The sequence below is a fragment of the Lolium perenne genome, chromosome 4 (assembly GCF_019359855.2).
Source record: "Lolium perenne isolate Kyuss_39 chromosome 4, Kyuss_2.0, whole genome shotgun sequence".
Taxonomy (NCBI): Eukaryota; Viridiplantae; Streptophyta; class Magnoliopsida; order Poales; family Poaceae; genus Lolium; species Lolium perenne.
This window is the reverse complement of record NC_067247.2, coordinates 393,901,376-393,915,969: the sequence shown is the minus strand read 5'-3', so window position 1 is coordinate 393,915,969 and position 14,594 is coordinate 393,901,376. Positions and strand designations below refer to the sequence as shown.

General features: G+C 45.7%; 2 protein-coding genes across 2 annotated transcripts; both read left to right on the top strand.

The window, feature by feature from the left end:
* Positions 1-2,918: 2,918 nt before the first annotated feature.
* Positions 2,919-3,545, top strand: LOC127348209 (uncharacterized). Its single transcript, XM_051374296.1, has one exon. It carries the CDS (start codon positions 2,919-2,921, stop codon positions 3,543-3,545), a length of 627 nt encoding a protein of 208 aa, XP_051230256.1.
* An 8,803-nt stretch (positions 3,546-12,348) lies between these two features.
* LOC127348208 (3'-5' exonuclease-like) lies at positions 12,349-12,975 on the top strand. Its single transcript, XM_051374295.2, has one exon. It carries the CDS (start codon positions 12,349-12,351, stop codon positions 12,973-12,975), a length of 627 nt encoding a protein of 208 aa, XP_051230255.2.
* Positions 12,976-14,594: the final 1,619 nt, after the last annotated feature.

Below are 14,594 nucleotides of genomic sequence, written 5' to 3'. Positions count from 1 at the left end.
TTCACAAAGAACAAAGTGACAAGCATAAGAAGATAAAACAAGAGCAACTTCAAAACTTTCAGCATATAGAGAGATGTTTTTATACCATGAAAACTTCTACAACCATATTTTCTTCTCTCATCATAATTTTCAGTAGCATCATGAATAAAATCAACAATATAACTATCACATAAAGCATGCTTTTCATGATCTACAAACACATGATTTTTATCAAGCTCAAAAATAATGGGATTAAACCATTCAAACCCACTTTTAACAATTATATAACAAGGTGATTGATCATTCTTAAGAGGTATGGGGATCAAAGATAAAGTCAAGACCCCTCCAATCTCATTTTCAAAAGTAGTACAATTAATATTATCAACCAATATAGGACCATCATCTAGAGCTTTATCATAAACATTTTCTAAGCAAAACTCTTTAGTACCATGCATTTCTAAGTTAGGCACAAATAAAGGATTATCATAAGATTTATTAAAATAGCATGGATTATCATAGATAATAGGAGCATAATTATTATCACACGTTTTACTCATAGTAGATATTTCAAGAGAATCCACAGGAACATAACATTCATCTTCCTTTGGTAAGCATGAAGGACAATCAAGTAGTGTAACGGATAAAGAGTCACTCTCGTAAGAAGGTAGGCATGGGTAGCTAATCCATTCTTCCTCCTTTTGTTTATCACTCTCCTCCTCTTTTTCATCTAATGAGCTTTCAGGTTCAGCAATTTCTTCTTCCACAGGGTCCTGCAAATTGTGGATACATTCTTGTGCATGACTGAGTCTCTCTTTATAATCAATGATATAACAATTATTGCTGAAATTTTCTATGCAATAATCAAGGATAGAAGAGACCAGATCTTTAAGGTCTTTACAAGCAACACAGGTTTCATAATTTTTAGACATAAAGGATTCTATTTCAGAAGCTCCCATAAATAAGACAAATTGTTCTACTTCTTCAAACCCAAGATGAATATAGTTATTCCAATGATAGTTCATAATTAAAACTTCTTTACTAAAGCCACATTGGAATTTAAGATGTTTAGTATCATGTTCAGTGCAACAATTTATATCATGGCATTTAAGCAAAATTTTAGCAATTTGATCCAACCTTTTTAATGCGCCTCTCATGATTTTACCCTTATATGATTCTCTATACTTTATAAAATGTTCCATAGAGGGTTTAGCGTGTTCTTCCATAACAACAGTTTTTTAGATTTCCGGTTTTTCAAAAAATTTATGGATTTTCGGGTATATAAGAAAAATAAAACAAGACAAAGATAAACTAGACAAAAGTAAACTAAACAAAACACAACTAAACAGAAATAAACTAAGCAAAAATAAACTAGACAAGACAAAATACTTATAAGCCTTAACAGCGGAGTTGTCAATTCAGCTGCACCTGGAAAAGCACTAGTAACAGGGGTGATGTGAAAGCAGCAATAATATGAGAGCAATAGTAATAGTAACACAACAGCAGTAGCACAGAGGAGATGGTAACAGAAAGTATTCCAGTGCGGAGTTGACTTTAGAGCAATGATGATGACAGAAGGACCGGGGTTCCCAGCTATCTACACTAGTGGTAACTCTCCAAATAACATGTGTTGGGTGACCAAATTGCAGTTGGGCAATTGATAATTGTGAGGGCATGACAATGCATGCTATGATAAGATAAAGGTTACCGTAGTATTTAATTGGGCATTACAACATAATACATAGACCGTAATCCAACTGCGTCTATGACTAATAATCCACCTTCAGGTTATCATCCGGACCCCTTCCAGTATTAAGTTGCAAGCAACAGATAATCGCATTAAGCAATGTGTGTAAAGTAAACAATAGAATTACCCTTGGATAAACCATTGTTGTTTTCTCCCTAGTAGCAACAACACATCTACAATCTTAGAAGTTAATGTTTATTTATTTATTCAAGATTATTATTACATCATTACTTTTGTTTATTAAAAGAATTATTTGAAATTCAAACAATAAAGAAATGTGAGATCAACCAACATGTTAATATGATTGATATGATACTAGTATCACATACATGCGCGCGAAGCACTTGGATGCGGGATGGAATGGAACTCGGAAGTTAAGCGTGCTAGTGCTAGAGTAGTGGGAGGATGGGTGACCGAGCGGGAAGTTTGACCACGAGTAAGTAATTTGACTAGAGATAAGTGTAGTTAGAGATAGAGACTAAACTATGCACATAACTGAAATAATAGAAATCATTGTATTGAAGTACATGGGAGAGAGAGTACCAACTAGCTACAGCCAAGAACCTGTAGTCCAGGGGCGGAAACTACTCACGAACCATCATGGAGTCGAAGTAGAGGCGGTGGAGTCGATGGAGATGGCTCCGGGGGTCAATCCCCGTCCCGGCAGGGTGCCGGAACATGAACTTCTGACCCCCGAAACTTGTCTGGACGATGGCGGCGACGACGAAACTTTTCGTGGACGAAAGCTCTGGTCTTCAGGGTTTTCGCGTCGAAGGCTTTATATAGGCGGAGGAGATAGGTCGGTGAGGTGCCGGGTGGCCCCACACCATTCCTTGGCACGGGCCAGGGTCTGGCCGCGCCAAGGGGTGGTTTGGCCGCCCTGCGCCACTTCTTCGACCCCTCTCTGGACTCCGTGTTCCTTTCAGTAAAATAGCAACTTCGGCTTTTGATTCGTCCAATTCCGAGAATATTTCCTGTACAACTTTTCCGAAACCAAAAACAGCAGAAAACATGGAACTAGCACTGTGGCATCTTTTCAATAGGTTAGTGCCGGAAAATGCATAAAAGTGCCACGAAGTGTGAACGAAACATATAGGAATTGATGTAAAACAAGCATGGAGCATCAAAAATTATAGATACGTTTGCAACGTACCAGGCTCCTCCAACTCGGGTGTACCACTTCATGGCCGAAGGGATGGCTTTCAAGGTCACGGTCACGCTCCGTGCAAGAAGGGTGGAGAAGTGGATCCGCGGCGTGAAGAGGGACTTTCTCGATGCCGCAACGACCAAGTGCGTCGGCTTGGACTGCGAGTTCACCGATCCTCGCGCGGCGGGTGATCAGCGCGCCGCCGTCCTTCAACTCTCGGTGGCGTCCGAGACGTTGGTGTTCCAGATTTGTTATGCCGATGAAGTGCCACAAGTGCTCAAGGAGTTCTTGCAGGACGGGAACATCAAATTCTTCGGCGCTGCTATCGGCAATGATGTGAAAATGCTGCATCACTACGGCATTCGTATTACTTCTACGTACGATCTCCAGAAGTTACTCCCCAACCCCACCAACAAGCCCACCCCGAGCCTATATGATCTGGCAAACTATACCATTGGGACAAACCTTGAGAAGAAGAAAAAGCAGAAGTACAAGAAGATGGACATTGCCGCGCAAGAAAAAGAAGATGAACTCGTTTTTGGATGGGCCAATTTTCCATTGAGCTATGAGCAAGTGCACTATGCTGCTCTAGACGCTCGCCTGAGCTTCGAAATTGCTAGGAGACATTGGATGCTAGTTGGCTACAATAGCCATGTTGACCGTCTCAATATTTAGAGATGATGAGTAGATGGTGGTCTTCTATATTTGTATGAACTATGAATCATTTCAATATATCGAATCTTTTATTGTTATCCAAATTCCCCACATTATTTGGCAAGATTCTTGCGGGATACATTTTCCAGGGTGTTATACCTTTCATCCCTTGTTACACATTAGTTTTATTATCGTTGTTCTCGTCTCCCAACTTGAACTGCATAATTAAACTGTGTGGTGTGTGTGTCATACCATCAGAAGCTGCTTCCTCCTTTGTACGGGCCGTCAAGTCTATATTTGCTCGTGTCCTTCCGTGGTTACCGGTTCTTCCCCAGAGAAATGACCAATTCTCTCTCTGTGAACCACACGACTGTAGTTCCAAACAATATAAAGATTTAAAGATATTAATTACTTGGCCATATTATTTGAATAATGCATATATTATTTGATAATAATATTAATAAATGAATTAAAACAAAATTATTTCATATCCAAATTCCTCACATTTTTCTAATAGTTATACATATATTATTTGTCGACTTGCGGTTTAAAGATTTAAAGATATTAATTATTTGGCCATATTATTTGAGTAATGCATATATTATTTGATAATAATATTAATAAATGAATAAAAACAAAATTATATCATATTCAAATTCCTCACATTTTTCTAACAGTTATTCATATATTATTTGTCCACTTGCGGTTTAAAGATTTAAAGATATTAATTATTTGGCCATATTATTTGAATAATGCATATATTATTTGATAATAATATTAATAAATGAATTAAAACAAAATTATTTCATATTCAAATTCCTCACTTTTTCTAATAGTTATTCATATATTATTTGTTCACTTGCGGTTTAAAGATTTAAATATATTAATTATTTGGAAATATTATTTGAATAATGCATATATTATTTGATAATAATATTAATAAATGAATAAAAACAATATTATTTCATATTCAAATTCCTCACATTTTTCTAATAGTTATTCAAATTCCTCACTGTATTTCAGTGGTAGATTCAGCCTAATTTGGATTTCGTGGCAAAAACAAATAAGTGACCACGTGCCCTTTTTTCCGTGAGAGCAGAGATTAATTACTATCGGAACCATCGAGCCAAACTTGTCCAAATTGGTTCGCGGTCCATATTCACCGAGATTAGTGAGTCCCGCTTCCCGAGATTAGGAGCCCGATCGAGCGGGTTCCATTTCAACACCACCTATAAGTTCCAAGCCATGTTTGGTTAATCAATTACACATACGGATTAATTACTACAATGAATTGGAGCGGATTTGGGAGATTATGACTTGTAGAGAAATTAATTCCCTTTAAATCTTCTAGGGCGCAGGGGATCGGCGGCGTCGCAGTGTGGCCCCGAGGCATTTAGATCTTCTGGACACAGAGGCACCCGCATTCCCCTCATCGACGTTGAGTACCGCGCGGTGGAGTTCGCACAGGCCGCACAGATGAGCCATGACGCGTTCATCACCATGGCATGTGTCCGTGTCGAAGATGTACGCCTTGAGACGGAGAGGTTGGCCTCCGCATCCAGACGCTTCAGCATTCGCAATGCCGTGACCGTGCTTTAGTGATTGCCGCCGCTTTTTGACCCCGGCTACTTACCAACGCCGTGTCCCGATGCATGGATAAGCGCACCCAACTCCGCGATATAGTGAATCACATCCGCGTTTTGGTCACCAACAAGTGGTAGATCTGAGTTGTTCTCGGGTTCGTGTTAGATCTAGCTAATGGTTATCTATGTCTACATCTAGTATTCACTAGTTATGAACTATATGCATTATGTCAATTATGTGATGAACCCGTGCCGTGGTAAATCTCGTCCAAAACGAACCCCGAAGAAGTCATTTTCTTCGTCTTTCGATTAACTAACATCAAACTGCAGTTTCTGTTATGCCCCTGCTATCGTGCGCCAGATATCTATTATCCAGCACCCTTGATCCGAGTTCACCGAGTTAGGTTTATGCATGGGGTACATATCTTGGAAAGTTTTTATTTCAAACTTTACTATTTTATGAAAATAGACCTAGTCAGTTTGGGAGCTTAGTTGAAACAAACATTTGCCATGGCCCGCCTAGCTCTGGGATTATTCAGAACTATAATAACTCAATAAAGTATATATAACTCAAGTGTTCCATTTAAAAAATGTATTTCACCCGCACTGAGTTCTCTTTCAAGCTCTAGTGGACCTAGTACCATACTACTACTCACGCGCACCCAATATATCCGACGGTACTGTTTGCGAGATGCCAGTACATATTCCCCGCGACGTTTTCTCCTTATTAACGTTTCCTGTGCCGTCGGGGCACTTTGGGACGATCTTGTCCTTCGATCACAGCAATGGCACCTTCAACGTGACTGTTGCCTGCGCGCGACAACACGATCGAGCCGTCACCGCCGTGGTGCAGTGGACGACGTACGTGTGCGCGTAACTGCGCGCGGTTCGCTCGCTCTCACGTGACGGGCGGGGATGTACTTACTTGAGTGCACCGACGCTGACCGGCTGAATGACGGCAGGCAGGCATCAGGTAGCGAGCGACCGAGGCAGGTACGTGCGCGCGCGCGTAGTTGTTGGTCGTCATGCTCACTGATGCGCGCTCCTTAGAGCATCTCCACCGGTTGGGGCTCCAAGGCCGAAATCCGGCGCTATTTAGCGTCGGATGGATGTAATTTTTGACCTAGAGCCCATTTTCCCAGCGGCGAGCCTATGATGTATGAAATTTTTAGATAAATAACGGCGAATTTGGACAAAACAAGGCGAAATTCGTTTAAACATTAGCGAAATTTAAAGATATTTCATAATAAGGGGTGGCCCGATCATCTCAGTAAGCGACGGGGTGGTGATGAACACGCGATGAACACAGCGGATGGAATCGATGATAAGTGGATGATAACTTGTATGACGCTGACGAGTCTCTCGGCAGATCCCTGTCGCCAATGCAACATCTCTCAACCCTGCAAGATATTCGCAACTCCACACACTTGCGCACGTAGCCGCCGACCACGAAGCGGTAAATTGCAATCTTCTAATCCCCAATGGAACAGCCGATCACACAAGACTTTTAGTAGCAAAACACCGAATCGATGCGGATTTGGTGTAGAGATTCATAGAGTTGCAAAGCAATTAACTATGAACTAGGGTTTATCTTAAACGTGGTCTAAAGCTATTATGGAGGCGTCCTGGGCACTTATATAGAGGTTCAGGATGACCATAGGTCGAGAAAACACATAGAAAATCGACCCAGATCGGGATCTGGTCGAGACTGACTCGGAGTCGGCCGGTCAGGGGGCCGGTCGACCGGGCCAGGGACCGGGTCAGGCCGGTTGAAACCGGGCCTGACACCGGGTGGTGACCGGGCTAGGGGTCCAGAGCCCCTGGATGTTGCCCGGTGTGCCATGGTGGAGAATCCGGTCGGAATCGGACGGATCTGGCGCAGCGCCCGGTCGGACTGGACGGGTGACCGGGCCGGTCGGCGTGGCGGCCGGTTAGACCGGGGCTGGCGCCGGCCTGGACTTCTTCTTCTTCCCTCTCGCATGCCTCCCGCTCCTCCCTCGCGCGTCCATTGGATGTCTTCTTGTCTAGCTTCACGTCCAGCTCCATGTCCATCTTCACGTCCAGCTTCTTGTCCAGCTGCTCCTCTCCTCCTCGTGCGATGCTTGCTCCCTCTTCGTACCTGATCATACATAAGTAAAAGGACTTAGGCAGTATAATGTTCTCATCGATCAAAGTATCACTTAGGAACAAGTTCACCTGTTGTTTGAGTAGCTTCGCACGAGCTCTTGTCATAGGTCCAATCCTAACTTCATTGGACTTGAGCTTTACAGCAGCATCGTCTTCATCTTGCAATGACGGAGGTAGTAGTGTAGTAGGGATGTCCTCATCATTTAACATATGTAGGCGAGTTCGTACATATATTTAAAATCGGGCAGATGGAAACATAAACTAACTGCATGTCGTCGTCGCTCGAGTTCCCGGCGTCCTCGAGCGGCGGCACCGCCGGCGGCATACCCAGGGGGGAGTTACCGGCCTCGATGTACGCGAGCACAAGAGCGAGCGTGCGGCCCGGCGCACCCCACCAGCGGCGGTGGCCGGCGACGTTGTTACGCGCTGGAGGAGGGGGAGGACCGTCGTACGCTGCGAGTTCCCGTTCGTGCCGGAGACGGAAGAACTCGTTCCAGGCATCATAGTTGTTGGCGAGGTACCGCTCCTCCGCGCGCTTCTCCTCGGTGAGGGTGACCAACACAGCGTCGATAGCGGCGTCGAGCTCGTCGCCTCCCACCGGAAGCGGCGGGATCGGGACTCCCCCTGCGCTCAGGTGCCATCCTCCGGGCACGCGGAGGTCCGGCGGCGCCGGGTAGGTCGCCATGTGCAGGAGTCCCGCCTCCCACTGGTGTAGGGAACGGCGGCCGAAGCCGTTGTTCGCCGCGCCGTGGCCCGCCATTGCTCGCTGGTGGAGGCGGATTGGGGAGAGAAGACAGGGATGGGCTGGGAAGAGGAGGGAGACGGCGGTGCTGAATGCGGCTAGACGCGGTAGGTTCCGCGATAAATAGAGGGAGCCGAATCCGAGGCGACGCCGCGTGGAAGCTACGCGTCCGGCGAAGTCTGACCGGCGGTAGGCTTTTGAAGCGCGCGGAAGACGATTGGCGTCTGTCGCCGACAAGTCGGAGACACCATCCGCGCGGGAAGTTTTCTCGACGTTTCGCGCGCTTTAGTTTCGTCCGGAGTCCCCGAGCGCTCCCTGGGGGGCCGGGGATGACCTGGGCTCGCCGGACGGATGAAAGCCCAAATCCGGGCGAAAACGAGATTCCGGGGGCGCGGCTGAGCCGTTTTCGTCCATCCGGATGAAAAAAAGGCGTCCTAGGGACCTCGTCGGGGAGACGGCTGGAGATGCTCTTAGGGCATCTTCAACGGGGTGACGCATTTTGGACACAATTTATGTCCGTTTGCACCGGACACGGATACAAAAAATGTCTACATGTCCGCATGCGTCTGTCCCTTCTCCGGCGGCAGGGACGCATTTTTTTTTATCGCAAGGGCCTGCCATACATGATTAGAGAGAAGAGTGAGGAAAAGATTCCATTTGTGTGGCTAGGAATGACCAGCACATGGATCTTCCCTGCATTAAAGGAGGAGAGAGAAGAGGTCATGCAGCCCAAACGGACGCAAACGGACGCGCGGACGCGTCCGCACAGACGCATTCCTGGCGTATATTTGGTTCACATTTGCATCAGGACGGACGCTGCGAACGTTTTACGTCTAGCCATTGAAGCGCGTTTTTTATCTGCGCAGATGTAAACGGACGAAAAACGTCCGTCGTCCCGTTGGAGATGCCCTTACACGTACTGTTCAGGCGAGGCTGCAGATTTGGACGTTTTTCTTCTCCTTGTACTAGGACATTTTTTTTCAAAATGGGGGAAATATCGCCCCAGCTTCTGCATCCAAAGGATGCACACGGCTTTTTATTAGATTATTCGCAACCCTTACAAGAACAATACAAGAGATCAACCTCGAAGCCATCTCAGTAGACCTACAGTGGGATGAAGGGGGTGACAATACACCAACTCACATCATCCAAAAACCAAATGCCTTCCCAAACCGCCCAATAGCAGGTGAGAAGCACATCCAGTCAAGCAGACTCTCCGCGCACGCCAACGCACACGACACAGAAGTTGCTACCGCCATCTTCCTCGACCCCGTCTTCAAGAGAGATCATCGCATTAACCTTGCAAGACCTGCCGTCGATGCCACCATGACGCCAGACGGCTCCACCATCCTGCATGCATACATCATCCCGCATCCGTCGTCGATACCTTGCAGCACCATGCCACCGAGACACAACGCCAACAATGTGGTAGATGAATACCACTCCACCAACATCCGCCATCATCCAGCAGCTGCTCCAAAACCGATGCCTCAAGAGGTAGAACGACGCAGGGCGCGCCGCCATCGTCCGATCCGGGAGACCCAGATCTAGGGTTTCCCCCGGAGCAGCACGAGTGTGTAGATGCAGGCTGCGACAACGATGCCTCCAAGAAGGTTGCGACGTGTAGCGCCGCCATCGCCCGCCAAGACCGGAGTCGGAGCACGGTTTTCACCGGCAGCTGCGCATCCCCACCTCGCCGAGCGTAGTGCCGAGGCAAGCAAGATGGCGCCTCCTTGAGCCACCACCGCCGTCCCTCAGTTGCCGTAACCGCAGAGGACACCGGCGCGCCGGGGCCGGCAGATCCAGGCCCGGCAGCCTAGATCGAACCCGCAGCGAGCCGCCGCCGGCCCCCCACGCAGCCGCCGCCGAGCCACCCTTCCTCGCAGAAGTCGGCTGAGCAGCCACCACCGCCCTTGCCGCCTCCCGCCCGCGCCGCCCGGAGACGCGCAGCCACCACCGTCGTCCGTCACGTCACCGCAGCAGGACACGCCCTCGCCGGCACGCCATGGCCCCCGACGGACGGGCCACACCCTGACCCGGAGGAGACAGCCCGCGCCCCTCCACCCGAGCCCGAGGACGAGATCTGGGCAGATCTGGGCAGCCGAAGCCATCCACTCGGACGCGCCCCTGCCGCCCCGCACTGCCGCAGAACCACCGCACCACAGGTCGCCCAGCCCTCGCTGCGCCTCGTCCTGCGGGCACCACAGGAGTCCAGGGCCGCCGCCCTGGCATGCCGCGCCGCACCGCGCTTGAAGATGACGCGGAGGTCGCCGATCCAGGCCCCCCGCCACCACCTTTGGCAGGACATGGACCGGCTGCACGCACGATGCTGCATCTTGTGGCGAAGCATGGGCTGGAACGGCTAAACACTGTTACAACTTTACGAGCCGCTTACTTAGCCAGTAATTAACTAGCTCCGGGACGAAAGACAAGACGCCGACGCGCGTGAATGGCTCTCCCTCGTACACGTCTTTGCCTCCCCCTAGCACGCTGGTACTCTAGTAGTATATTTGCTGTGCCATTGAAAAGATATTAAGCGTGCGGGCTAATTATACGCGCGGCCGGCCCTCTCCCGCTTAGAGCATGTATAATGGTAGAGAAGGCACCACTAGTAGAAAAAGAGGCTTCCATACGCCCCCTTTAGTCCCCAAAATCTTCGAACCGCGACTAAAGGGATCTTTAGTCGCGGTTAGGGAGGCGACCCGCGACTAATGCTCGGGCAACCGGGACTAAAGGGCTACGGTGGGCTGCCGGGACTAAAGGGTACCCTTTAGTCCCGGTTGGTGTCCCCAACCAGGATTAAAGGGTTTTTCTGGTTTTTGGCTCCCCACGCACCTCCACCCCCCCCCCCCCCCCGTGGATCGCCTTTTTAGCACTGTAAAGTAGAAAATAAAATGATAGAAAATTCAAAAAATAAAATATTTTCAGATTCTTGTATGTTATGCAACCTAGTATTAGGGAAAATTAACAAATTTGAATTTCTACTTTTTTTGCAGAAAAGGTTTGAAAAATGGTAAAACCGCATTAACTTTTGCATACGACGTCGAAAAAAGCGTATAATATGTCAAAATGATCGTGGGAAAAAGTTACATCCGAATTCACCCGGGTTTACCCGGTTAGCCAAATTTTAGATTCTCAAAATTCCAAATGAAAATACGAAAGCAGGAAGATTTTAGTTTTTGCTATAAATTCAGGATTTTATATTTTTTTTATTTTTTAAAAAATTAAAATTAATAATTGCATCATGCATAAAGATTACTATTTCTTTTACCCATTTTTTAGATTTTCAAGTTTTTAGGTTTGGCAAAAAAAAATTAAAAAAATAAAATAAATAAAATAAATAAATAATAATACAAATTAAAAAGTTAATGTTTATTTATTTATTCAAGATTATTATTACATCATTACTTTTGTTTATTAAAAGAATTATTTGAAATTCAAACAATAAAGAAATGTGAGATCAACCAACATGTTAATATGATTGATATGATAGTAGTATCACATACATGCGCGTGAAGCACTTGGATGCGGGATGGAATGGAACTCGGAAGTTAAGCGTGCTAGTGCTAGAGTAGTGGGAGGATGGGTGACCGAGCGGGAAGTTTGACCACGAGTAAGTAATTTGACTAGAGATAAGTGTAGTTAGAGATAGAGACTAAACTATGCAAATAACTGAAATAATAGAAATCATTGTATTGAAGTACATGGGAGAGAGAGTACCAACTAGCTACAGCCAAGAACCTGTAGTCCAGGGGCGGAAACTACTCACGAACCATCATGAAGTCGAAGTAGAGGCGGAGGAGCCGATGGAGATGGCTCCGGGGGTCAATCCCCGTCCCGGCAGGGTGCCGAAACATGAACTTCTGACCCCCGAAACTTGTCTAGACGATGGCGGCGACGACGAAACTTTTCGTGGACGAAAGCTCTGGTCTTCAGGGTTTTCGCGTCGAAGGCTTTATATAGGCGGAGGAGATAGGTCGGTGAGGTGCCGGGTGGCCCCACACCATTCCTTGGCACGGGCCAGGGTCTGGCCGCGCCAAGGGGTGGTTTGGCCGCCCTGCGCCACTTCTTCGACCCCTCTCTGGACTCCGTGTTCCTTTCAGTAAAATAGCAACTTCGGCTTTTGTTTCGTCCAATCCCGAGAATATTTCCTGTACAACTTTTCCGAAACCAAAAACAGCAGAAAACATGGAACTAGCACTGTGGCATCTTGTCAATAGGTTAGTGCCGGAAAATGCATAAAAGTGCCACGAAGTGTGAACGAAACATATAGGAATTGATGTAAAACAAGCATGGAGCATCAAAAATTATAGATACGTTTGCAACGTACCAGGCTCCTCCAACTCGGGTGTACCACTTCATGGCCGAAGGGATGGCTTTCAAGGTCACGGTCACGCTCCGTGCAAGAAGGGTGGAGAAGTGGATCCGCGACGTGAAGAGGGACTTTCTCGATGCCGCAATGACCAAGTGCGTCGGCTTGGACTGCGAGTTCACCGATCCTCGCGCGGCGGGTGATCAGCGCGCCGCCGTCCTTCAACTCTCGGTGGCGTCCGAGACGTTGGTGTTCCAGATTTGTTATGCCGATGAAGTGCCACAAGTGCTCAAGGAGTTCTTGCAGGACGGGAACATCAAATTCTTCGGCGCTGCTATCGGCAATGATGTGAAAATGCTGCATCACTACGGCATTCGTATTACTTCTACGTACGACCTCCAGAAGTTACTCCCCAACCCCACCAACAAGCCCACCCCGAGCCTATATGATCTGGCAAACTATACCATTGGGACAAACCTTGAGAAGAAGAAAAAGCAGAAGTACAAGAAGATGGACGTTGCCGCGCAAGAAAAAGAAGATGAGCTCGTTTTTGGATGGGCCAATTTTCCATTGAGCTATGAGCAAGTGCACTATGCTGCTCTAGACGCTCGCCTAAGCTTCGAAGTTGCTAGGAGACATTGGATGCTAGTTGGCTACAATAGCCATGTTGACCGTCTCAATATTTAGAGATGATGAGTAGATGGTGGTCTTCTATATTTGTATGAACTATAAATCGTTTCAATATATCGAATCTTTTATTGTTATCTAAATTCCCCACATTATTTGGCAAGATTCTTGCGGGATACATTTTCCAGAGTGTTATACCTTTCATCCCTTGTTACACATTAGTTTCATTATCGTTGTTCTCGTCTCCCAACTTGAACTGCATAATTAAATTGTGCGGTGTGTGTGTCATACCATCAGAAGCTGCTTCCTCCTTTGTACGGGCCGTCAAGTCTATATTTGCTCGTGTCCTTCCGTGGTTACCGGTTCTTCCCCAGAGAAATGACCAATTCTCTCTCTGTGAACCACACGACTGTAGTTCCAAACAATATAAAGATTTAAAGATATTAATTACTTGGCCATATTATTTGAATAATGCATATATTATTTGATAATAATATTAATAAATGAATTAAAACAAAATTATTTCATATTCAAATTCCTCACATTTTTCTAATAGTTATACATATATTATTTGTCGACTTGCGGTTTAAAGATTTAAAGATATTAATTATTTGGCCATATTATTTGAGTAATGCATATATTATTTGATAATAATATTAATAAATGAATAAAAACAAAATTATATCATATTCAAATTCCTCACATTTTTCTAACAGTTATTCATATATTATTTGTCCACTTGCGGTTTAAAGATTTAAAGATATTAATTATTTGGCCATATTATTTGAATAATGCATATATTATTTGATAATAATATTAATAAATGAATTAAAACAAAATTATTTCATATTCAAATTCCTCACTTTTTCTAATAGTTATTCATATATTATTTGTTCACTTGCGGTTTAAAGATTTAAAGATATTAATTATTTGGAAATATTATTTGAATAATGCATATATTATTTGATAATAATATTAATAAATGAATAATAACAATATTATTTCATATTCAAATTCCTCACATTTTTCTAATAGTTATTCAAATTCCTCACTGTATTTCAGTGGTAGATTCAGCCTAATTTGGATTTCGTGGCAAAAACAAATAAGTGACCACGTGCCCTTTTTTCCGTGAGAGCAGAGATTAATTACTATCGGAACCATGGAGCCAAACTTGTCCAAATTGGTTCGCGGTCCATATTCACCGAGATTAGTGAGTCCCGTTTCCCGAGATTAGGAGCCCGATCGAGCGGGTTCCATTTCAACACCACCTATAAGTTCCAAGCCATGTTTGGTTAATCAATTACACATACGGATTAATTACTACAATGAATTGGAGCGGATTTGGGAGATTATGACTTGTAGAGAAATTAATTCCCTTTAAATCTTCTAGGGCGCAGGGGATCGGCGGCGTCGCAGTGTGGCCCCGAGGCATTTAGATCTTCTGGACACAGAGGCACCCGCATTCCCCTCATCGACGTTGAGTACCGCGCGGTGGAGTTCGCACAGGCCGCACAGATGAGCCATGACGCGTTCATCACCATGGCATGTGTCCGTGTCGAAGATGTACGCCTTGAGACGGAGAGGTTGGCCTCCGCATCCAGACGCTTCAAAGATTCGCAATGCCGTGACCGTGCTTTAGTGATTGCCGCCGCTTTTTGACCCCGGCTACTTACCAACGC